This window comes from Molothrus aeneus, chromosome 6, assembly GCF_037042795.1.
Source record: "Molothrus aeneus isolate 106 chromosome 6, BPBGC_Maene_1.0, whole genome shotgun sequence".
NCBI lineage: Eukaryota > Metazoa > Chordata > Aves > Passeriformes > Icteridae > Molothrus > Molothrus aeneus.
Genome location: NC_089651.1, coordinates 23416186 through 23442484, shown reverse-complemented (window position 1 = coordinate 23442484; position 26299 = coordinate 23416186). Strand labels below are relative to the sequence as shown.

The 26299-nt window shown below is 38.4% G+C and overlaps 1 protein-coding gene across 12 annotated transcripts in view; it reads right to left on the bottom strand.

The window, feature by feature from the left end:
* The window catches only part of CELF1 (CUGBP Elav-like family member 1), a 56043-nt gene that overhangs the window by 10186 nt on the left and 19558 nt on the right, over positions 1-26299 (bottom strand). For 4 of the 12 annotated variants that reach the window (XM_066551210.1, XM_066551209.1, XM_066551208.1 and 1 more), the window contains exons 3-10: positions 15245-15432; positions 14383-14465; positions 13929-13977; positions 10675-10809; positions 10399-10478; positions 9840-10001; positions 8417-8498; positions 5290-5418 (exon numbers count right to left, since the gene is read on the bottom strand). In XM_066551210.1, coding sequence (XP_066407307.1) covers positions 5290-5418; positions 8417-8498; positions 9840-10001; positions 10399-10478; positions 10675-10809; positions 13929-13977; positions 14383-14465; positions 15245-15422 — 898 coding nt within the window. In that variant the 5' untranslated portion in view covers positions 15423-15432. The remainder of the gene's footprint in view (positions 1-5289; positions 5419-8416; positions 8499-9839; positions 10002-10398; positions 10479-10674; positions 10810-13928; positions 13978-14382; positions 14466-15244; positions 15433-26299) is intronic. The other 8 variants (XM_066551219.1, XM_066551215.1, XM_066551216.1 and 5 more) reach the window with 3 other exon arrangements.

Here is a 26299-nt window from a genome sequence, read left to right as displayed (position 1 = left end):
ACTGCTAAAAATTAAAAGATACTGAAGACTGATGCTGTAGGGGTATCTTGTAATCTGTTTGCAGGAGGAATTTATCAGTTTGGCCAAGAACGTAAGAGAAGAACTGAATTTGAGGCATTTTCAATTTTCTTCATGTTTTTGTGATTCTCAATTATGCTCATTAAAACTTTTGAAAGAATTGTTAGCATCTTTGAAGAAGTTTCATCCACACTACATATTTACCATTTCATGTTTATGGCACGAAGTCTCTGCTGGGGTGGGATACTGGAACTATGTAAATGGAATACAGCCTAACAACCCCCTAACTAAAGTAGCTGTACCTAACTGAAGCTGCATGAGAACCAGAGGGCTGCACTTCATACCAGTTTTTGTAATAACAGATGGAATGACAAACCTCCTCTAGTACTTTTTAAGACAAACTGTCCTATTAAATCAAAAATTGAGAGATAATGTCCCAAACTATTTTAAGATGCTTACTCTGATGAAAGGACACACTTCCTGTCTTACAATCAGTAGCATATTAAATGTTCGGAAAACACAGGGAACAAGTTACAATATAACCCTCAAGCTGGTAGAAAAATTAGCACAGCTGACTGAATCAAAGCCAGAGTTCAGAAATCATACATTCACCTTGATTTTAGAATATCACTTGTTTCTGCAACATTTCATTGCTGATCTTTATAATTCAAAAAGACACTCTATTTGACAGATGAGAACACAATTTTAAAAACCCCTTCCAAACCTATCCCAAATAAAATAGCAGCAGCTAAGGAAAAAAAGGCTAGAGAACAAGGTGAGAGGGCATATGGGTACCTTCCCTACTTTAAAAGGTTGTGATTTTAAATAAATTAAGTTAAACCACTATAAAAAGCTGATCACACGGTTATTTTAGTTTAGCTGCCTTTATCAATAATTTCTTCAGGCAAAACAAGAAATGCTTTAGTACTGAAAATGCTGAGAAAACAAAAGACTTGTCTGGATTTTCTTTATCTTGTGTACAATGGAATTGAAGATAGCATCACATTTCTGATGATGACAAAAGGCAGATAAGTAACAGTAGAGCAAAAATACAGGGCAATTACAAAGGAATGCTTCCTGCATATAGCCTATATACCAACAGAGCCATCTGTGAATCTAGGATTTTTTCAGCCAAAGGCAATGCCTTGTAATAAAGTCACAATTTTCATTCATTAATTTCAGCACAATGTGAAAACCAAATTGTTGGACTCTACTATGTTCTAAGGCACAACTTCTGCAATTTAATCATGCACTATGCTAAGAAAAATCTGGTTTTTATTTTTAAATGATCAGGTGACAACTTGACCTGATATCCTGCAATTCTGTTCTTGAAATATCTAATGTCTGTTCTTTCCTATTCATCCTCATCACAACACTAATGTATTTGTAGGCTGTAATCATATCCTCATATGTCAGTCTTCTATTTTTCAGACTACTCCTAATAGCAAAGGAGTTCCACTGTTCTAGTCAACATTTCTGTTCTGTTTTTCTTGTGTTATATTTTAGATCAGAAAAGAGAACAAAGCAATGGGGATGGGAAATCATTATTGTTTTATACATGTTCTTTACTCTATCCCTAATTCTTAATGTTGTTTCTGTGCAGTTTTTGGTGGGTTGTTGGGTTTTTTCTTGCTGCTAAGGTTATGTTTTCTTAAATCTATACACTGAGTTATATCTAGTCAAAAAGGTGAACTCTAACAGAAGTAGCTGAAAATGCTTAAGAAGGTTTAAAGAAAATTTGAATATGTAATAAAGAACAGCTCTGTAGAAAGATACTGAAAGACGTATTATTAGAAAGAAAATGACACTCAGACAAGGACATCAAGTAACAACTTGTGGAGGTAGGTAAACTGAGAGAACACTAAGTCTGTCCTAATTCAGTCATGTAGCATCCAATCAATGACCTGAAGAAAAGTTGAATTCAGGTGATGAATCAGACTGAACTGTACCTGAATCAGTTCCAGTAAAACCAGAAATATTCTGCTATCTCTGAAAAGAATTTTGCCAGAGACACATCAAGTCCAAGAAAATCATCTAAGCTTTGAGGTTGCCTTTAGAAGGAAGACAAATAGAAACATACCTCAGTGTTTGCAACCATTTCATTTTCCTCTGAAGCAGATAATTCTTATTGGTGCTTATGTCAAAAAGATGGCAGACAGGACACTCCTAACCTGAGATATTTCTATAGTACTTCCTTGGATGTTTCCTTTCACAAGCTAGTTTGAGTTTATCTACAGCCATGGTCTCTGCAACAACAACTACATAACAGCAGCAGACTGTTCAGTTCCAAGAGCTGATCTTCAGCAAGCTGAAGGTTTTATTTGACCCCATCGTACACCAAAATACACTTGGATAGTGCTTGGATCTATCTAAAGAAAATTATCTGAAATGGGTAGGAAGGCAGCACAGCAACAATACATAACACCTCTGAGTTCCACCATTCCAACAGGTAACCCATCCATAAGTCCATGGACTGCACTGTGTAGACTTCCATGCTCCCCAGATACAAAATGGTATCAGTGCAGATGAAAGAAAGTCAAGAAAGCAACTATGCAGAAAGACTGTCTGGATTTTTTCACCAATTATGCAATTTGAGCAGGGATGTCCAAGTAAGCATCAGGTGAACATTTGGATGACAGATGGAGAGAAGTCAAGGAGTTAGTCATCTCATCTGCAGTTAGGTTTAAGAGGTTATCACAGTAGATGTTGCCATATGTCCCTCAGACAAGGTAGGCACTTACTAACACATGGTATTGAACTGCTATATACTGAATTTCTTCAGGGTCTGGGTGTGGCTCAGGAGGGATAGATGTTTTCTGTGGGGAGCCCAACAGCCTTCTATGTGAACATATACAGAGTGAATGCACATATGAATATTAACCAAAATAGAATCTCTAGTTTACTTGAAGACTAGAGAGTCAAAAAGCTGTATAACTACAGGAAGTATCATGGGATTGAATGTGTCTGTACACATTGAGGCTTCTCCTCATCTCAGTTTGAGTGTAGTCCTAAAAGGTGAAGCATATTTATACCTCTAACAAAAGGCATTAGAACTGTTTCAGAATTTGATGTCAGTGACTACTTATAGACAACATGCTCTCAAACTTTTTATTTATTTTGAACAAAGCTAATTTTTACTCTTTAAAATTATATTTGAAATTAGATAAAAGGCATGAAAAAGACAATAGTGCCTGCTTCACGTTACAGGCCTGTGAAGAGTTAATTGATAAATCTGTATAGGATATTAATACAAATGATCCACCATGATAACTGAATTGTTGACACAAAACCATTTAGTGATATTACTGATAATCAGAAGGTTATTTGAATTCAGCACAGAAAGTACTGGAAAATGGGCTGCTCCCCATCCCTGAGCCCCTCCATGAGAATGATAAAAAAAGGAAGAGTCCTGAAGTATGTCTCTCATCAAGGAAAAAGGAACTTGCATAGTTCTGTGGAACAGCCAAAATTCAGAGAGGGAAAGCCAATTCCAAAGAATCACTGAATAGTAGCATAACTTAATTTGAAAGTGACCTCTGTAGATTATCCTAACAGTCTGCTCAGAGCTCATCTAACCTCTAAATTTGAAAATGTCCTTTCCAACTGAATTCTCAGTCTCTGAAATGATGGAGATTTCACAGCCCCTCTGGCACCTTGTTCTTGAGCTTGATCACTCTTGCCAATAATTTTATTTTTCTATCTAATCAGAATTTTCTTGGCTGCAGCTTGTGTCCATTGCCCTTGTCCTTTCACTGCACACTTCTGAGAAGAGGCTGTCTCTGTTTTTTCTAGCACATCTGACATTTGAACTTCACAACCTGCCAGCCCTTCTCCACCCCAACAAAACAGAGAACAAACTTGCTGCAGTCATCAGACGAGACAGCTAATAGGGAAATCTTAGTTCTAAATGCCAATCTCAACAAATTGTAACCTGACAAAGCATGAGGAAATATAGGAGAAACTGTCAGATACATTCACCTTCATGCTTCCTTTATGATGAAGAAGCATTAGTGGGTTATGAATGCAGCGCTTCTATAGTCTGATCTCTTCGTAGTTTTTTGTTTGTTCTCTTTTGATTTTAAATTATAGAATAGGATACATAGCTGTGAGTCAAGATAAGTTTAAAAATTGCAATCTTTTAACGATTTCAGACCACAAAGTTTTTATGTAAAAAAATGTCCAAAGAGAACACTCTTTGGACTAATTCTTTCTTGGGAATTTCTTTAAGTAGAAAACTGTGCAAAGCACCCATGGTTTAACTCCCAATCCTGTGACAGAAGGTTTTCTAAACAGCTTTTCCTTGTAATCTCTTTAAAATCTCTTAGCCTGGCTCCTTGGTCCTCCTACACAACTCAAAATCTACCTGTGGAAATGTAAAACCCCCTCCTCCAACCGTGTTTGGTCTCTCACAATCACAGGTGAGGATGTCAACTCTGTAGGACAGAAGCCAGAGATGCTGGAAAACTGACACCCTGAAAATACAGGGTCTCCCTTCTCATGACAGGATTTAGTAATAACTCAAAATAGGATAAAAATAACTGAGCAGAATACTGATCCTCATTTGTGATAAAATCTTAGTATGTCTGCCATAAGCACAACTGAATTTATTTTTAGTTTTTTGCTTGTTGCATTTAATGATCACATTTAACAATAAGACAGCAAAAGAACACTACTTGGACATTCTAGTATCTCTGGTTAATGTACATAACCTAAAGTTAAAAAACAAAACAACTCAAAACAAACAAAACACAAAAAAGCAAAAGGAAGATACTGATTTTTATGTGCAACTCATACACTAAATTCTATACAACCACTTTCCTGTAGAAGTGCTAGGTTCATTAATGGAATATAAACTGTATTGTTCTAGCGCACAGAATGCTTTATCTCATGCTAAAGGCATTTTCTCTTCCATATTGAGAGGAACAGGGTGTATTTATTTACCTGTGCCTGCTTAAAATCACAGATAAACCAAATATGTGATGAGATTGTAATAATATGACTGGAAGAAGGTCACCTACCTTTCTGCTTCATGATGACCTCAAAAATTCTTTTTACTCTAAATTAATCTGACCATTTGGAGGAAGAGACACAGCAGGTAAAAAAGCTCTTGCTAGTGGCAAAGATATCTATCCTAAACAGAGGCCAGTGAATCTACTAGTAAACTGCTTCTCTATTAAAGATCAACATGAAAGTGACAAAAAGGGCTAGACAAACAGGTGACAGGACTTCCAGGGCAGTGCGGGTCAGGCTAGAGCAGGGGCAGTCTCTTACCTGAGCTGGTGAGCACGCTCAGGGGGCTGCTGGAGGAGGTGAGCGCGGCGGTGCCACTTGGTGTGTTCTGAGCTGCGCTGGCCGCGGCTGCCAGGGCAGCCAGGTTCTGTAACTGCATGGCGTTCAGTCCTGCAACACAGGCAGCAATGCGAGTGTCTGCTGGCACTGCCACGGCACCCACGTGTGACACACACAGCAAGCTCATCACAGGGACCAATGGCAGCGAGCTTAAAAGCAACAGGCTTAACACTAGTTACCAATCTTTCCTACATTGCAGCTCCTTGCTATCATTGAACATCTTTTTCTTTGCCCAGACAGATGTGATTCTGGAAAAGGCCAGGTAGTCATTACACCAGATGGAGACTCCAAAGGACAGGCATTTTCAAGCAGTGTTCTCTCCAGTCAACAAAACATAGGAGTTAAGCCAGGGTCTGAGAGCTTGTGTGCAAGCTACAGAACTTGCCTAGACACCAGGCCAAAAACTTCTCCCATCCTCGTGTCCCTCCACACTCTTTGTATGTGGACAGCAGTAAGTGCAAAATTCTTTCATGAAGGCCTCACACCACAGAGGCCACAAAGTCATGGCTTCAACCCACCATCAGCTGAGCATCAGCATGTTGTGTTTGGTCCCCCTGGCAGCCAAGAAGCAACAATCAATTGTGAGACAATTGTTAAGTGGCAACTCGTGACCACAGGATCAACCAACGTATGTGTAGGCTGGACAAACCCACTGGAAAGGAAAACAAAACCTCAGGCATGCTGTGTGTAGGGAGCAAGGAATACTGCAAGGGAGGAAGGGACCCCTGTGTTTATGAATTTTACTGGTCAATTTATTAATCTGATTCACCTTCACTCTGAGCCACTGCTTCTGAATGAAACCATTTGGTCAGTACTGACTGTATTTTGCTCTCTTTTTCTGCTAGAGGATCCATTAGAATGGATCTCCTCCTGAATTTTAACCATCCTTTCGTAGACTAGCTCCATTCTTCCAATTCTGCCTCCCTTCACTTTTCCCTTATTTTCCATTTTTTGTCTCTACCTTTAATTATTTAAACAATTCCTCCTCTCTTCATCTGAATTCAGACAATCCCTAATATTTATTCCCAACATAATTAGAAACAAAACTAAATTAATCACCCTTCATTTAAAAACATCAGAACATCCTAAGCAGAGGTGGTATCTTATCTTTTGGATACTCAGTAAGACCTTGGGAGCAAAGCACACATCTCAAATAATTAAAACCTCAGTTTTGTAATTTAAGCAGTAAACAGACAACGTAAGAAAGTGATAATGCATTATAAACAAATTATTTTCTAAAGTACTTCTAATACCTTCAGTATAGTTTGTTTGGTTTTTTAAACTCTTTTTCAATTGTTATGGGTTTGTGGCAGGATCTGTTTCCTTTGGCAAATTTAGTATCCTAAACAAGTGGATTCTGCCTTTATTTAGATTCTCAAGATTCAATTATAACATAAAAGCATAAAGCTAAAGAAGTTTTCTATTTTGCTTTTGTTTTGCCACAGAGGGTTAAAAGTGCAAGTGTTGGAGCTAATGAAGAACAGAGCAGCTTGTTCCTTACTGAAGCAGTTTGTCATGTGCACACTGCACCTGTCCTCTTGTCATCACACTGTTTTCCCATCTGCTTTCAAACAGCGTTGAGATTAAATTTTGTCTGCAAAGTCTGGTAAACGTGGGATCTAATAACCTACTTAATTTTTCTTTCTATGAATTTCAAGAAAGGAGATCAGCTGAGATATCATCAAGACCTTAAAACTACAACTTTTTTGGTAAGGAATCAGATTTGGAATAAACATGCAACACACTATTTATATGTCTGGATTTCAGGTTTTAAGGTGTGGTGGTGTTTTTTTTGTCATCTTTTTTTTTTTTTTGGGGGGGTGTTTGTTTTGTTCTGTTTTTTAATAGCGAAGAAAGAATTACCCTGGAAACTTCTCAATCTCAGACAGTTTTGCCCTTCCCTCTGCCCCAGTGCTTGCTGCTGTACTTTCTTCTTTATTACATCCTGTTTTTAAGCAGACACAAGAGGCGTGAAAGGCAGGATCATGTGCCCAACAAAATAATTTATAGATCACCCCCACACCGGATTTCAGTGAAATGGTTTTTTTAAAAAAAATTGCTTTTTGCACAGGTCTTGGATCTAAGAGCTCTGAAGAAGTCTAACATGAAAGAAGTCAATGTAGCAAGCTGAATTTAGAATCGACTTCCAGTATAAATCAAAATTCTTACAAATGAAAATGTAACACTTTGCAAACACTTGTAATTGTTACTGATGGGTGCACCAGCCAACATAAAGACACTTTTGGATAAACTTCTGCACAGAAAGGGCACGTGATACTGGCAACTACTATTAAACTCCAGGAGGCAATTTGAAAAGTTGAAAGTCTTCAGTATTAAAATCAAAACTATAGATTTCTCTGCCAGCAGAAGAATTTAGAGAATGTGGTGAAAGGAGTTGCTAACATGTGTTTTATTATTCCCAACTGTGTGAAGACAAAAGGGACAACCAATTTACAGCTCCAGGACTGCTATACTCAGTGAATAATCTGACTAGCAGTCCATAGCAAGGAATTTGACTCTTATCTATGAAGCTGATCTTCCCTAAAAGTAATGGCATAATGAACTGTAATTCAAATGAATGAATAAAAGAATCTGAATGAAGCACTAGCTCACATTCCTAACAACAATGTATTTCCAACTTAAATGCTTTGTTCTTGGGTATTGAAAATGGGTAAACTAAGAATCCAGAATCACTGAAAACACGTGCATTAGGGAGTGCCTATTTCAAAAAACAGCTCTTAACATATGCATCTGTTTGGATGAAAACAAATACAGAGAGCATTCTTTTTGCTACCCATAAGGGAAGACAATTTTAAATGCCAGAGGTTGGGGAGATACCACCACTTACCTTGGGGACAATAGTTAAGTAAGATTAAGAAGGAACATCCACACTTGTAGCAGAGAATTCCTTTCATTTCAAAGGAGTAGGCAAACACAGGACTACTTATTTTAAATGAGATTAAAATGCCTACAGCCTTTTGGCTACTTTGTCTACCCTTGTTCTCTTTTGTTTGGCACTGAATTTGTCTTCTGGTTGAAGAAAACTCACCTCCCATTGGGTGGAGGCTGCTCAGTGTGTTCAGGTTCCCAGATGAAGCAGCTGCTGTCTGCTGAAGGAGCTGCAAATAAAGCTAGACATTACACCAAAAAACAAAACAAGAGTGAGAGTGAGGGCTGGCTCTGCTTCTGGGAGAAACTGCATCACACCACAGCCAGAGCGCCGTCACAAATGAATTCCCACAGCCCATGCGCCACAGCACAGCAAAGCATAAAGAGAATTCCCTGAACAGCACAGCCAGAGCACCACCGCAGTGAAGCTCCACGTAGCCCATGCAGCACTTTGCAGCCAAAGCAACAGCACAAGGCTTTCCTCACTCAACATCAGCAGTGCTGAGAGAAAATTATAGCCAACACACAAAGACAAAACCAGCAGAATCAGTAGTGAGAGAGAATTCTTATTCAAAGCACCTAAGGCAGGATTACCAACCCTAAGGATATGCTACCTCAAAACAGACTGTACAGCTGACACTGCCAGCATGGGCCAAATGGCAATGCCAAACCAAAACGAAAGAGCCACCAGGAGAGGGAACCTCCTCTACTCTCCTTATGCACAGCAGACATAAAAGACATTTCAAGCTTTAGCTCAGAAGGTTTTTAGAGATCTCCAAATCCTTTTTCTATTAACTAGCTGTTATTAAAAAAAATTCCAATCTACCAAAACTAAAAAAGTAGTAAGAGAATTGTCCTATTTCAACTATACACCATACCAAGAATGAGATGAAATTTTCCTTTTCTGTTCCTCAGACTTAATATTACATGAATACAGTTGTCAGACCTACTCTGGCAACTCTCTTGAGCAAAAGCATATCAGTTTTTGAAAAGTTCGTCCTTTAGGAACCCAGCAAAATCAACTGAAATGAAACTGCAGTCTACCCTCTGTTACATCATTTTTGCTGAACAGAATAACTCCTCTCTATTTTCTGTAGGCTTTGCCTTTATTTGGTTGGTTGTTGTTTGGGTTTATTTACTCTGCTTCAAATCTGATCATCCTTTCTATCTGGACAGTACCAAGTACTGTTCCAGGTTTCACTGGAAGAGGACGACAGAAATAAAGGAAAATTATAAAGGAATACAAGGACTATGTCATCAGATAGACATGAAAAGGGCATTTATATGGTAAACATTGAGGCAATACTATATACAGAAAAAGCATATTCTACAGAATGCAGGAGAAAAACCCAAGGTTTCAGGAACTAGGGCTACTCTGACTGGGGCTGAAATCCTCCTATAAAAGTATCCCAACTAGATGAGAGCACATAACACGATTTCAGCCTTCTGATCCACAAAATGGGGATTAAGAACCCAGCTCCTATCTTCCAGGAGCCTTCTAAAAATGAATATATTAAACACTGCAAGACAGTCAGACACTCCAATCCCTGAAGAGATGAAAAGAACCCAAATCAGAAACTCACTGCTAAGTACTGGGGTCCAAGTGTGTTGAGACCAGCCAGGTTTCCCCATATTGAGGCAGCACTGATCTGTTGCATTTGTTGCTGAATTTGCTGAGCAATTCGTTTCTGCTCTTTGTCCTTCTGCGTGTCTGCAAATTTTACAACAATGGGAGAAGAGCAACCCTGCAAATAGCAATTCAAACAATTACATACTTGCTATCCCCAGCAGTCACAAAAATACTGAATTAAGACCCAGTCATTGGAATCATTCCCCTCCTCCTCCATGCATACATACAGACATAGATATATAATATATATATATTCAAACAGAACATTTCATCAAGGGCTCAAAATCTCATTTGCTTTTAATTCTGTTTTGTATTTTAGTATTTTCTTTGCAGATGAAGTTTCTATCTCCAACTCTAAAAATAAAGCAAAACAAACACAAGGGGTCCAGGAGCAGTTTTTGTGAAGAATCACAGAACTGCACTTGTCCTTCTCTCTGCTCTCTAGTCCCTGAAACTCCATAGTGACTGCCTGACAATTACACCTGCTCCTGACACCCACTAACTTGTTTTACCTCCATGGTTTGTGCTTGGTGCATTGCTTTGATTGCTGTTTGTGCCATGGCTCTTGTTGTAAAAGTCACAAATGCACAACCTGGGGAAAGAACAAAAAGGAATCAAGTTGTTCACTACCTCCACAATTATTGAGATGAATACAGGAATGAAAATGCTTACTGGGTAGGGAGGAGGTGTAGGTGGGAATCACAGAAACAGCTCAAATGCCAGGCTGAGTTGCAAAAGGCAGCATCCAGCATCCTTAAACTGCCAAAAAAGCTTCTTACTATGCTTACCTCGGCTCAGGCCATCCGGGCCCCGTAATATCCTGCATTCTTCAATCTGCCCAAAGGGGGAGAACATCACTCGAATGTCATTTTCATTGCACTTCTTGGATATCATTCCAATAAACAACTTCCTATCTTCTACTGCTAAGGAAGCAAAAGATAAAGAGTATTACCAGCAAATATGTGCTTACTAGATCTTAGGTCTTCTCTGTTAACTGCAGTTATTTCCCTTGTATTTAGGATATGGGCTTATCAAACCAGATTCCCGGTAATGGACTGTGTCTTTGGTTTAAGAGGATGCATATGAGGTACTTCAATGAACCTGACAGATGTCTGTTTTATGATTTTATGTTTATGATTTGCTGATTATTTTTAGCCTGTTAAGTCTGTGAACAACAGGAATGTTAAAAAAAGAAGAAAAAAAGTATGTCAGATTCAGCACTTCCCTTTATCTCTTCATTTCTAGGTGAGGCAAGGCTTGAATGTGGTTTATTGTACTACTTTCATTGTCTTTCCTCTGCTTATTCTATCTTTAGACTACCAACATATACCTAACTGCGCATAAACAAGCAAGTAAAAAGCTTCTTTTTAGCCTCATGCCAATCACCTAAATTTAGATATGCCAATTTCCTCATGCTCCTCTCTCAACAGTGGAAGCAACAGCAGTTGCTAAAACTGAACACCTTTACTTCTGTTAGTGATAGGCCCATTCTGATGTGCATCAAAAGCACAAAAATAACACCTCAAATCAAACCACGGACTGTGTGGTACTTTTTCTTGGCTCTAAATACTGATGCTATTAGATATATTAGAGTTGAAGAATACCTTTCAGTGGGTGGACTATTTAAAATAAGTGGTTCAGAAAGGCATTTCCCTTCATTTTTCAGTTAGCTGTTACTAATGTCAGCTAAAGGTCACTTGAGTGAGTGGCGTAAATCTAAATTCAGAGCAGATTTTTATACTCTTGATTTACTTATTTAAGGATGCTAAACACCTCTGAAACACCTCCTTTTAAAGGATGAAGTGAATTATTCATAATATCACTTGAAAATATAAAACAACATTCATCACAATATAAAATGATGAATACTTTAGCATATTTTGAAGCTTCAAAAAAGTCTTCTCCAATTCAATGCTATAGTGAAGGGAAACCAACTTATTTGTTGAGTCTTCTATGATGCTGGAAAGGAAGACACCAAACTATTCCAGAAGACATGGCTTTAATTGGCCATTAAATATTAATGTTGTACCCAATTCATTTTCTGGTCTTAGAGCAGAAAGCTGCTTTCAAATCCTTTTAGCAGACCATTTTAGTTCAAGAGATCCAGAATCCCTTGTCTTGGTGGGAAGTTCAAATACTCTCATAACTAATGCTTTCTTATGTATTGCTGTCACCTTCACTTTTTATCAACACTCAGAGTTAAATAACAGCCTCAGAAATAACATCCTAAAATTCCACTGAATACTTTTTTAAACTTTCCATTATTTTCCCAAGATATTTGTATGTGTGTTTCTATGTAATGCAAGGTCATTTTAAGTTTGGAGAACCTATTCTGTTCCCCTCCCAAAAATACTTCAAAAGAATGACTCCTTTCTAGATATATTTACACAGGAACATGTCCTGTATACCCATGAAGGAATCTGCAGATGGAATTACTCCTACTATATGTCACCCATACATTCCATCTTTTATTTTTCTATTATATTAAGGGGTAAGCTTTCTCAAATCAGGACTATCTTCTCCATGATGCAACACAAACTACTGCAAATGAAGAAAATAAAATTCAGTTGAGCCTAGAAAGGCTGAAACTATAGGATAATAAATGCTTTCTTTGCTTAGGTTGCAGCAATACAGATACACACATATTTGAAGATCCATGTATGTAGGTACATAAAGGAAAGGCATTTTTCATAAGGAAATGCATGGATAAATGATCATTTAGCCAGCGGTAGATGATGAATTCTTAATCTATCTGAAATGGCCAATGTGCAAAAATATTCAGTTTTTCTTCTCTACTGAACTGCTATTAATTCTCAACCTCTCTTGTATGCTACAAGAAGTATTTTTGATTCCCACCCCAGCTGCAACAGACTTTGCTTCACATTGGACAAACACATGAAAAAGCATTTCTAGATTTCATAAAATCATAGAATAGATTGGTGTAGAAAGGACCTTAAAGATCACCTAGTTCCTCTGACTAGACCAGGCTGCTTAAAGCCCCATCCAGACAAGTCTTGAACACTTCCAAGGATGGGGCACCCACAGTTCCTCTGGGTAATGTGTTCCCACGTTTCACCATCCTCACAGTAAAGAATTTCTTCATAAAATCTAATCTAAATCTCTTTCATTTTAATACTGTGATCCCTTGTGCTATCACTATACTCCTAGATAAACAACCCCTCCACATCCTCCTTGTAGGCTCCCTTCAGGTACTGGAAGGCTGCTAGAAGGTCTCCCTGGAGCCTTCTCTTCTCTAGGTGGAACAACCCCAACTCTCTCAGCCTGTCCTCATAGGGGAGGTGTCCGTCCCTATGATATCTTGATGGCCCTTCCCTGAACATGCTTCCCAGGTCCATGTCTTATGCTGGGGGCCTCAGAGCTGGATGCAGTACAATAGATGGGGTCTTACAACAGCAGAGGGAGAATCACCCCCTCAACCTGTTATGCCTCCTTTAGCTACAGCCGAGGATGTGACTGGTTTTCTGTGCTGCGAGTGCACACTGCATCTTTATATCCATTTTTTACCCACCAAGTCCTTCTCGGGGCTGCTCTCAATCCACTTATCAGTCAGCCTGTATCCATGTTTGCAGCACCTTGGCCTTGCTGAACTTCATAAGGTCAACACAGGCCCACCCCTCCAGTCTGTCAAGGCTCCTCTGGATTGCTTCCTTCCCCTCAACCACAGCACTCAGCTTGACATCACCCATAAGCTTGCTGAGGATGCACTCAATACCACTGCCCATGTCCCCAACAAAGATTTAAACCACCTTAGTACAAAGAACTCACTGGATGTTTCCCTAACTGACAACATGGTTCTACCACAAGCAGCAGCAGGAGAGATACTCTGAGTCATGGAATTTGAGAGACATCACTCACACTACCTATTATTTAAAACACACCTTTCTGATTTCACTTTATTTCTTTTAAAAAACCAGGCCTCCAATTCAAGTCTTCATCAAGAGCTGTTAAGCAAAAGGGAAATCCTCAAGTTTCCTGACTAGCCCAAACGATGACACCAAACTGGGACTTTAGTAAAGCTTACCATTACTCTTTTCGCTGTCAGCTGGTTTCATCTGGATAGGATGGTGCATCTAAAATGTAAAAAGATTATTTAATCCCAGATACATCCACTTCATACTATATGAAATACATCCCATAACAATTGTGAAAGAAAGAAATTATAGGCTAAATTGCCTCAAGAGAGGTGCATATGTAACATTACAAAATTCCAAGAAAAGGCTTTCCTAATTATATGCCATCATTCCTCCTCAGAGTATTATAAAAGCCATTTCCACCCACTTCACTGCCATATCATTCTTTTAAAATACTCCAAATTTCCCATAAGTTCTGTTATTATATAGGTCTCATAACTCTGATCATTTGAATAGGTTTTTTACAACATTATTTTAGGGCAACATAATGTGTTTGTGCTTCAGTGGTGCTGGAGCTCAGAGAAACAAGACAGAGTTGTGAAGAAAGCAGGGCTCTGCTCTTACCCCTGGGAGGATCTTCATGTTGTGAAGAGCATTCTGTGCTTCTAGTGCAGCTTTACGGGTATAAAATGTAACAAAACAGCACCCTGCAATTGAAACAAAATGTTAGCCAGGAATGAACACCCAATCTTGGAGCGCTGTACAGAAATTGCAAGCCCTACTTCACCCTTCCAATGCAAAATGTATGATAAGAAGAAGAGATTGGGTGCTGAAACATGTAGGTGCTACTGTTTGTGACAATTTAAGAAAGATTTCCAAGTGTAATAAAATAGAATATGTTCGGAACTGACCCAACATCCCTACCACACCATTAAAACAAGCAGATATATCTGTTGGCGACTTCATTTTCACACTCAATTATTTTCTTGTGCAAAAACCCTACCTACCTTCATAGGAAATATTGCATATAACCAAACGGCAAATGCAGGCACAAAATTTAGTAAGAATTTAATGTTTACAATTATTCGATTAACACGAATGACTAAAACCCCAATTTCATATTCATCTGATACTGTGTCCCATTCAGCCAAATTTTGATCATATGACACAATCACAGTGATGCTCTGGAGCAACACAGTATTATTGGATGTTCTGCTGTGCAATTATAATTCATACTCCTCAAGCATCTCCATCACTGCTGAGCTCTAAAAAAAATCATGATTTTTCTGAGCTCAGCTAATGACTGGATCACAGTTCAAGTATAATTAGACAAACACACTTAAAGGCTTTATAAAGTCTGGGCTTGCATGCATATCTGTTCACACAGAGCTCTACAGGGCTGTTTGAATAAGCACACAGCTAAGACTGCAACTACGTGAAAGGGCTGAAATCCCAGGTCTCACAAGAGAAGTACAAAAGTTCTCACCTTTGCTTTGAGGAGGGTTTTGGCTCCTGTCCCGCAAGACATTGATTTCATAGACAGCACCATACTGTTCAAAAAGTTCTCTGAGATCCTTCTCACACCAGCTCCGTGGGACTTGACCCACAAACATTTTGATAGCATCTAGATCAGGTTGGTCTGGGTGATCCAGTGTGCCATTCATTTTCTTTGCACTAAGAAAAACAAAAAAAAATTCTGGTTTATATCTTCCTACAAATTCTAAACAAAAGCATGCTTACGGCAAAATTAAAAAAAAATAATTTTCTACAAATATATAAATGTGTATGATGAAAATATACATATAAAAAGGAACTCTTGCACATTCCCAGTATGCATACCAGAGTACACTCACATTTACTGGCAAGCTATGTACTTTGAAATGAAACACACTCTACACAGCTGTTTAAAACTCTGTCCCATAATACAGTCAACATCTGGGATTCAGGATATAAATCTGCTGAGATAACTGAAAACTAACACTAGCTCAGCCATGTAAAAGGAAACCAGAACTGAAAGGAACCTAAGCTCAGTCTACCTACAATCTACCAAAGTTATCAATAATCACCGAAAATGAGAGAATGTTATGACTACATTTTTACATGCGACTAATTGTAACTGTTTATCAAGGTGAAGATTCATCTTAAAACAGAGAAACAGAATAAACTGATCCAATGGTAAGTTTCTTTAAGGGTTTACAAGGAAGTACTTCTTTGTGAAACTAGGGGGCTTTCAACAATAATTGGCAAAAAAACAGGTTAAAATTGTACATGAAAAGGCTGGGATTGGACAATACAGTTAGTCACAGACTGAATCAGGTTCAATAATGTCAGGGTTCTAACAGAGGAAAAAAAAAAGTAACTTCTTAGACTACAACAACACGGAAGTTTTGAGTATGGGAATCCTCAATAGGTTCCAAGGCATTCTGTCTAGTCATATGAGCAGTTTACACCCAATTAATAAAAGTTGTGTTATGCTCCACCCAGCCAGTTGACAAGTCCCTACACTGCTCCCTGCATTGACTCCTCATTATTTGTTAAGTGCAGTGTGATGTCTGTTATCAGTACCCCCAGCCTGGTACACCAGAGCACCTCTCCCTGCAGAAGTCTGACTATAACGACACTCTATTGCAGCTATAGTGATTAGCTGGTTAAAACTGCTGACCAATCCCTGCATAATCTAGAAAGGACATGGGGAGTGGAACAGCACCTATACAATGATTCCCCCCACCCCCAAACTCTTTGCTGAAGGTGGTCTTCTTCCAAAGCAGTCAGTTCTCTTCATCTCTGCTTTGTTCCTTTGAAGACAGTTTGAATGGCTTTTTAACTGCATGATAGTAAACAGTATTCCTCACTGTCCATCTGAAATCGTATTCCCCCCTGAAAAGAATTTAAAAAAAAATCCAAGCCCAGTACTGTTTAGTGTTTTTCCCCATCAATACACTGCTGTTCAGAGCCTAAGGAAAAAAGAGATGTTAGGGAAAGCTCATAATTTTATAGCTGTATGAGTAGACTTCTAGAACAACAAAGCTTCTTACTAGAAGGGAAGAGAATAATCATAAATGCTTTCACTCCTCTTCACCTTTCCACTTAGAAAGGGTCAGCACCTCTCCAAATAGCCAAGGGAAACAACACCCTTTACAAACATGTAAACTGCCTCTTTTCATTTCAGTTAAGAACAATTGGAAATTGTTTACCCTATCCAATAATAGTTTTCAGCCCTGCCTTCCATTGGTAGCTTCAAGAGTGCAAGATGGCTCCTGTTAGCTGGGCAACTCTTAATATGACCTCAACAGTATTCAAGGAATATTTTACTCCTAATTAAAAGGTTTAGTCTGGAGTCATTAATAGGGAAGAACAGAAACAGTTCTTTCCACAAGTGATTTCAACAATCTATGTTATGATATCAGTACCTGTAGCATACAATAAACAGTGTCATCAAACAGCTTTATTCCTCCTTAGTCCTTATCTCCACAATTATCAGACCATTTTCCCCCCATCTTGAAACCAACATCAATCTTCCATGACCACTAGGATTTCTTCAAGAAAACAAACTCCAGGCTGTCCTATCTCTCCTTCCTGTCCCCCTCTGTCCCAACAGACAGCAGGGACTTGAGACAGCAATTCCAGCTATCATTTTAGTTAGAACTTAGATATGAAGAGGAAATACTTACACAGGGCTTGCATTCAAGGAGCAATGGTCCACCATCATCTCTGGGAGGAAATCCAACTTGAACGCGGCCATCACCTCAGTCTCTGACAAACTCCTAACACTAAATCAATGTACTGCCTAACCCCCTAACAACACCACTTCCAAAAGTCCTGCAGGTCTTAACACTCAGCCACACAAAAAACACTCAAACCACAGAAACAGAAGCTCAGGGAGACCAGCAATAGACACCACAGAAACAGGCTGGACTGGGAAAGGGACATGGAATCCCAGATTAAAAAGGGGATGCGACCATGTGAAGGGAGGCTCAGCTTAATACACAATGAAAATGCTGATGCACTAGGCTTGTTTTGTGCAATTTTCCCTGGCGAAGCAGTACTGAGTGCACTGTCAGATAAACAGAGTGTCAGATCCATGAAGATAGCAATGGGTAACAGAGCAGAAAGAATACAAACTCCAGTCTTTCCACCCCCAACTAACTCCTTGTCTCCCAAAATGGCAGGCCAAGGCCTTGAAGTTCAGACAAGCACTTTCCAAATCAGCAATACTAAGGTGTGAAGTCAAGAGGTTTCTTTACCATAAACATTTTTAATAGCTGATTTCACTCTCTTCCCCTTGTGCTCTACTATTGACACTCTCAACTTCTACGGCACAAAATGCCAACTACAATTTTTCTCCAAATCTGCCAGAAAAATCAAAGCTCAGATTATTCAAAAATTCCTTAACAACCACAGAACATCAAAACCGAATCCTTTTATAGAAGTAAAACATACATTGTTCTGGAAACAATACTTTGTCTAAAAATCCAGATGTACAGAGTCTATAAATGACCAAGAAAGGGAAAAAAACTCCGTGATTTACCGAAAACCATTTTATAACACTGATCAGAACACCTCAGCTGCTTCATCATAAAAACAGACATAGCAAGTTGATCAAGGAACTGTGAGATGCATTTACATATGCAATGCAGGCTTCTTGTTAAATCTCCAATAACCAAACTAATGGGAAGATAATGTGGATAAAACTGGATACACTGTGAAATGCAGAAATATTTGACTGAGTGGATTGAGTGCTGCAGAGGCAGCTGAGTGTGTTGGAGCACTTCAGGAGGAATGGTTAATTGGAGTCTTAACATGAGACTAGCAACCCTTATATATGGTTGTTATAACCACAAAATAACCTCTCAGAGCATCAAGGACTGCATGCTGGAGCAGCTGTGATCACATCTTTCTCTTCTGTCAATGGCTGCAATAGGTACTTGCAGTTATTCTGACTGGCCAGTATACATAGCTTTATTTATTTAAGCTTGCACAGTTACAGGATGTCAATTGGTTTTTTTCATAAATAATGTTTCCAAGCCCTGAAAAAAATTTTTAAAAGAGAACTTTTCTTATCTTTTGCCAGCAGTGAGGTTAATTTAAAGGAGCTAGGCCTTGTAATACAAAGAGATATGCATACACTGCAAAATAAGAGAGGACATACATTTCTCACACATCAGATATTCAACAGTAACTACTTCATGCATGCTCTTACTATGTCATAAATGCAAGAAAGCATTCTCTTTAAAGAAAAAGGTGTAAGCTATCTGCTAAGCACCATTGTTAAGAACATGCAAATAGGCATTAGGGAGCACAGATCAATTTTTCAGCTTTCAATAAATGAAATTGTTCTGTCTACCTTTAGACACATATTACAGGCTTCCCACTTGAAAAATGCCATGTTGAGTAAAGTCCATCATATTAATAATATTCAAATGTTAAAATGATCCTAGAGCCCATTTCATGCATTTGTCTAAAATGAGACTGCAGAGAAAAACTTTTCAGGTTTATATGATTAGAACAACAGATTACAGGGTGTGATTCCTATGTGAGATGAATCTATAGACCAACATTGTAAATTCTGGCCCTATCCAGGAAGACCAGAACTCAATCCTTCTGGTCTTTCACTCATCTTAAGCATTTTACATCAGCCAGTAAAATGCCCCAGCTGCCATGCTCACTGTAGGTTCCATGAAAGACAATGCTGGCAACACATTGTCTAGAAAATGGGTTTTTAAAATGCTACTGAGATTGATTAGAAATGTTACTGAGATTGATTTACTGAAGAAAATCACTACACCATTACAATTTGATCCTATGCCCACCGTTTCCCACAACCCTCTGCTCCTCAAAATCAAGGTCCTATCTTCTTGTTCCATTAAGACAAAACTGCAATGTTATAGGCACAATTTGTTGGAAAGGAAGAATTAATACTAGAATGGTGAATAAATACCTGAAGATATGTTAGCCAAGACTCAGTGTCCCTGGTGCCATACTTCTGAAGTAATGATGGCAACTTCAGTGACAAAACAGTGTACAAGCGGGTTTGGTTTAGTGTTATTTAGCTGAAGGCTTCAAGCTAGTGAAATTAAAAGACTTACAGACTTCACTTGTGAAAATATCAAAAGGAGTGGAAAAACATGGTATTTCACTACTGCACAGAAATAAGAATTAAATGAGGAAAAAGTGTTTCTTTAAAATTAGAAAAACGCAAAAGTTATCCTAACCATTTCTCACAAAGAATGAAAAATAAGGGAGCTAAACACACTTATTTTTTGCTCAGATGTCAAATTCCTGCTGGCTTCCAGATCCATTCTTTGATTGTTTCTATTCAAAGGATAACAGAAACAATGCCTGAAATTCCAAGCTCCATGGATTGTAGCTACACATTTAAATGCTGTGCTCATCTGACAATATGAACATTAAAAAACTTCTATGTACTACACATTAGATCTCAATTTTTACACTTCTGAAGCCCTAGATGATGCTGCAGAATGTGTCATTATATGTGCTCCTCAGAGACTGCAGAGTACAAACGTCGAAAGTTTTTTGCTTTTTAAATTTACAGAATTACATCACATCCTAGGGCAAAAAAATCCTGAAAATTCACCACAAAACTGAAAATCCTCTATCATATTTTCTTTCCTAAGAAAGCCTAGTTTTAATGAGTAATTAACTCTGAAAGCTATAAGATAATACCACCTTTTATTTTATACATTCTGTATTCAGACAGCATACACAAATCTGATGCTGAGGGACTACTGGCATGGTGAGAGCAAGCTATGGGAAAGGATGCAGGCTATGGGGAAATCAGACACTGTGAAGCTCTGAAGGAGACAGGTCCTAGAATAAACTTCCCCTTGTATTATCTGTGCATATCCAGATTCTTACAGTGCTGCTGAATTGCAGTTTTGTTTTTACACTGATAGCCTCTAGGTTACATGCATCAAAATACAGCAGTTGCTTGTCAATATTTTGTTGTTTCATTGTTGATCGTGTAAGCATGTGGTCAGAATGTTTTCTGCTTGTGTTGAAATCCAAACTGTCTCCCCATGCCTCACTGGGTACAAAAAGCCCCTCACCTAGTTGCCAAAACTGCAGTTTCTTCCTCTGCCAATCTCTTTGACTGTTATGCACTGTGGGTACACAAACCTGACACATTGAGAATATTGAACTTACCATCGAAATACATGAAGTTTTTGGGCTGCCTACAATTCAGATTAAATTAACTGAAAAACATTTTATTGATGTGAACTTTGGTAGAAGTTCCCAGAAGATGGAGAAAAGGGATAGGAGGGGAAGACAACTGCCTCTACCTTGGAAATACCAAAGTTTTGTGGTGCTCCCTCTCATGCATTTATCTGAGAGCAGATAAATGAGATGTAGATGCAGATGAATTTTTACAAATCAGGTAAATAAATTTAATTCTAAAAATAGATCCTACTATAAGCTTTCCCCCCCGCCCTCCCCTTCCTCAAAATATTTCTGGGGAAAAATATTTGAGGTACATCAATACATTCCTGACCTACTTCCCTGGCTTGTGAATGAAGTCCTGTAGGTTCTACTTCAATTAACTCTGTGAAAGCTCAAAGGGAATGAATTATGAACTTTTGTCTGACTGAAGAATCCCCAGGACTCCCAGCTCTCTGCCAGCAGATGAAACAGCAAGTCACCCAGTCTTCTGGTTTGCAGAATGAGGCTTTCTCTGCCTAAGTACTCTTAGAAAGAAAAAAATGAAACAGCAGCTAAACAGACCTTTTTTGATAGTAAAGAAAAATTGTAGCAGTAAATTATATAAAATTTATTTTGAAAAGTTAGGGATTTTTTTTCCTTGAAAAAGGAGATGAAACTTTGCACTGAAGTGAGGAAATTTGTTATTCTAATTAATTCTAAACAGTGAGGCTGATAAAAAGACAGACAAGAAACACATACAGGTACATTTTTGTCTCAAATTGTTTATGGGCCTCCTCAAATACATATGATTATCTGTTCTTCCTGCTATACAACATACACTTCACACAGAATCTCTGTGAATGGCAATGATAGGCCTAGATCATACCAAAGAGTGGGAATTTGCCTATGCATTTGCGTTAGGACAAAACAAACCAAACTATGTAAAAAAAAAAAAAAAAAAAAAAAAAAAAAAAAAAAAAAAGAAGAGTTGTCCTGTTAAAAGCTACTCAAGAACTGAACTGTGCACATATGATGTAAATGCTCATTAAAACCACTGCACTATATTCAATTGCTTTAGTAAGTAACACTAAATCCTCCCAAAGAACTCCCCCAACACCACAAACTACACAACCAAAAAACCCAAACCCCACACCTCTGGAGTTGAGGAAATGTGACAGCATAGACAGCAACCAGTATACACACTTTCCTTTCTTTTTGTAATGCCTTGCAATTGCTTTCACTATGCCACCCCACCACTTATGAACAAATTCAATCTGTGATATACTCAATATCTGGCTCACTCCCGAGGACAACTTACACCAAATGGCAGACAGCAGCTCTGCAATACGAGAGCTTATCTACCAGGAAACAGGTTACAACATCTGTTCAAATCTGAGAAACAAAAAAAACCCACCCCAAACTGCAACTGAGTCCTGCTTTGCCAGTGGCTGCTACTGACGGCACGTCTAATGAGAACTTGGAAGAAGCTGAATTACCAGTCTTAGGACCCTCTTATAACACATGTATCAAGTCCACAAAGTTTAAGGCAGTGGCCTACAAACTTTTCCTCTCTCCTGATACACTGCCTCTTCACCTGCTTGCCTGTGAGGGGATGCAGGATTGTGCTGTGAATATCCTGATGGGCCTGTGGCTATTGGAATTCTGCGATGTGAGCAGCCCACAGCTCTGCAGACAATGATCTGCTTCTCTAGGACAGAACAGCTGCATGATGCTACCCTGAGTTTTACTTTCTTAGAGCACAGCTGAGAGCTAACACAGCAGCATGAGGTTGCTAACCCAGTGCTTGACCCGCTGCAGCTGTGTCTGCTGCTTCAGTGATGATGCTATGAAGGCTTGCACAGGCATTACCAAAGAGAGAAAAATGGAATAGCCTGGCCATGAGACTACCTCCTGACAGGGACCTAAAACATCCATCTCTGACCATAAAATTTCTCATTACCCTATTGTCAATATGGAGTATGAAAGCTGACAGCCTTCACAGCATTACCTTGAGGTATATCCAATTATTCCTTCCAAAACCTGTATCTATTATTTTTTTTACATAAAAAAACTCCAAAGAATTTCAAATACCTCAGTCTGCTATAGTGCAATGTACAGAGTGATAAAAAACTTCAGTTAGTATATGTGGATTTTTCCAAAGGCACACACTATGCACTCACCCTGTTTTCAAGGAGAGTATTGTGCAGCACCAAGACAGTAGACTAATACATTAGCACAGTGAAATAGGGGAAAAATATGCCTATATGTAAGTAAAATCTTCAAATTAAGACAATTAAACACCAAAGAGAATATGAAGTTTTATATATATATAAAAATATATACCTATTCCCCAATGATATATTCCATATGTACATTCATCTTCATAGAAATATAAGAAGAGGTACCTGGATTGTTTTCTTTACCTTATATTGTAATATATTTTCTTCTGCTAGCTTAAATTTTGTAATTAAAGTTTTCAATTGTTATCACATCCTAGGGCAAAAAAATTCACTTCAGAACAGTGATCTGAAATTTATGTTACATTTCTGTCTTTCCCTGATACATTTTGTTTATTTTGCAGATTTCCGTGTCTTTTTCAAACTATGGGAACGCAGAGAGACTTGTGAGTGCAAATCGTAGTTGTGAATTTAAAACTAAGGCACAGGACACAGGAAAACTTACTGTGATGCAAAAAAGACAATAAAAGTCTGGCTGAGAAGACACTGTATTAAAGGTACCAGACACAAAGCATACAAACAAACAAACTGCTAAAAGACCAAATAATAAATCTGAAGCAATTAATGCAGGACAACCCCTTAAAGCACCAATACCTGTAGAAGAGATAACAACAAGCCTTAATGCAGGTTCCTTAGAAAAATTAATTTTGTCAAATCACTGACAAGGAGCAAACAGCACATGCTTAACCCTCTTTGCAAGACATTTTACAATTAATAATTGATATTAGGAAAAAGCATTGATGTATCCCATGGCAATTGCTTTTAAAGCAGACATGTATAGGTTTCTTCCCCTCATTCTGGTATACTATTTCTACTAAACTAAAGACAAGAATAACGGAAACAATTTAAAAAATTAAAGCTCTTTATCCTTACCTCTAGATTCTGGTTTGTTTTGTTGATTTTTTTAAAATAAGTAGATGTGAAATGTCTATTTCAGGTACTGCTTAAGCCCTACAGTAAGGTATGTAAAGAAAATATCACTTTAAATTTGTATTTTTTTTAACATACCCAAACATTCCAGTTGTTTGATTTTGAGAAGCATTTTGAATTTTTCTAATCACGTTGCTAGAACATAAAAATTCTTACACTTTTCAAGAGACAAAAAACTATGGAAACCTTAAATAACTAAGAGATATCAGAAAGACTTGTAGACACTTTGGCACTGCAGACAGAAAATACTTCTTGAGAAAGTAGGAAAAGTGGCTTGGTCACAACAATAGTAAGAGGAAATGAAGGCAGCTGTATGACACAGGAGACAAAGCAGGAAATGAGTATAAGAGGAGAGGACACACATTTCTACCCTGTGGAAGGACAGGATGAAACATTTTAGGCAGTGGCAAGGTTTGAGTTTTCCCCTTGCACTCTTTGTTTTTGTTTATTGACTGAATTCAGATCCCAAGACACAGAAATACAGAGGGCATACCACACTTGCACTTCAATGCTCAAATCTTTACTGCAAGAAAATGAGAATATAATGCTTGGAAGCAATCTTGTGCTGAAGGCAAGGTAGAGATTCCACTTAAGTGTGTCTCTGCCCTCTTTCTCTCTCCTAAATGTTGCCTCTGAGTTTGGTTTGGTTTTGGTTTTTTTCTTTTTAAGATGGATATAGCCAAAGGTAAACTCCTGGCCATCTTTTTGTGCAAGAAACAATCCTGCAAGCAATTCTATGGAACAGAAAACTTTGCTTCAATTTTTTTTACCTTGTCAATACAAACACAGTACCTACAAATCTGGTTTCAGATACTCCTGCATTTTCCTGTCCTCTCCTGTATGACATGAATCTGAAGCTCTGTACTTAGTCAAAAAGATATACTGGAAAAAAATATTTTGCAATCTCTACAGTATTCACCAGATTTTTAAGGACTCTTAAATCTACACATTTTAGGACAGTCTTCTGACACTGAAACAGAGCCAGAAGTTATTCCTCTAGTAAGGACCTGGAAAGCCAGTCATTCTTGGAAAGCTCTCAACAGTCTGCTTGTCCTCAAGCCAAACATGCCATAAAGCATTACAGCAGGCAAAGCAACTACATTTACACAGAGAAGGCTGTGTGGTTGCATATTGGACCCAGGGGGAACAACAGAACCAGCTGTACAATTCCGAGACAATATAATCTACAATATTATATTTTTATATTATTTATATTAACCTGCATGACGAGAACCTCTGAATCAAAAAACACTTTTAAGTTTATGGCAAGCAACACATTTTGTGCACATGTAAACTAAAACCTTAAAGTAAGAACTGGGCAGAGTAACTTTTTTTAATTCAAGAAATGTAATATGTTATCTTAACTCAAAGGAACAAACTACAAATTATTATTCTCCTTACTGAAATGTCTTAGAATAGCACTTAGACACTTCTAAAGTTTTTTCTGATTGTCTTTTTTTTCTTCTATTGAGTTTCAAGAGACCTTTTGGACTAAAAGCAGCAAGTCTCAAGTTTCAGTGTCCTTCGCAGCCACCAGAACAGTTGGACAAGCCGTTTTGAGGAGTCCTTTAATCTCAAATTGTTCTTATGAATAGCACCAGATACAAACAAGAATCAGTTAGTTAATATTATACTACAAAAACAGTAGTACTTTTGTAGCAGTATCTCTCTCATTTCATTTTATCCAAAGGAAAGCTTTTTGTTGCATGTTACCCAAAGAAAGTTGAAACATAGCCTAGACAGGGGCTCTCAGTTGACTGGGAGGGTCCAGTTGACTGGAAGTTAGCAAATGGTACACTCCATTTACATGAAGGGTTGAAAGGAGGATCTGGGGAACCACAGGCCTGTGATCCTGACCTCTGGGATGGGGAAGGTCATGGAGCTGATCATCCTGAGTGCCATTACACAACATGCACAGAACAAGCAGGGGATCAGGCCCAGCCAGCAGGGGTTTCTGAAAGGCAGGTCCTGCTTGATCAACCTGATCTCCTATGTCAAGGTGACCTGCTGAGTGGATGAGGGAAAGGCTTGTGATGTTGTCTACCTGAACTTCAGTAAAGCCTTTGACTGTTTCCCACAGCATCCTCCTGGACAAGGTGAATTTCCATTATGTGAATGGGTGTACTCTTTGCTGGGTAAAAGCTGGCTGGAGTGCTGGGCCCAGAGAGTGGTGGTGACTGCAGTTACATCCAGCTGATGGCTGGTCACCAGTGGTG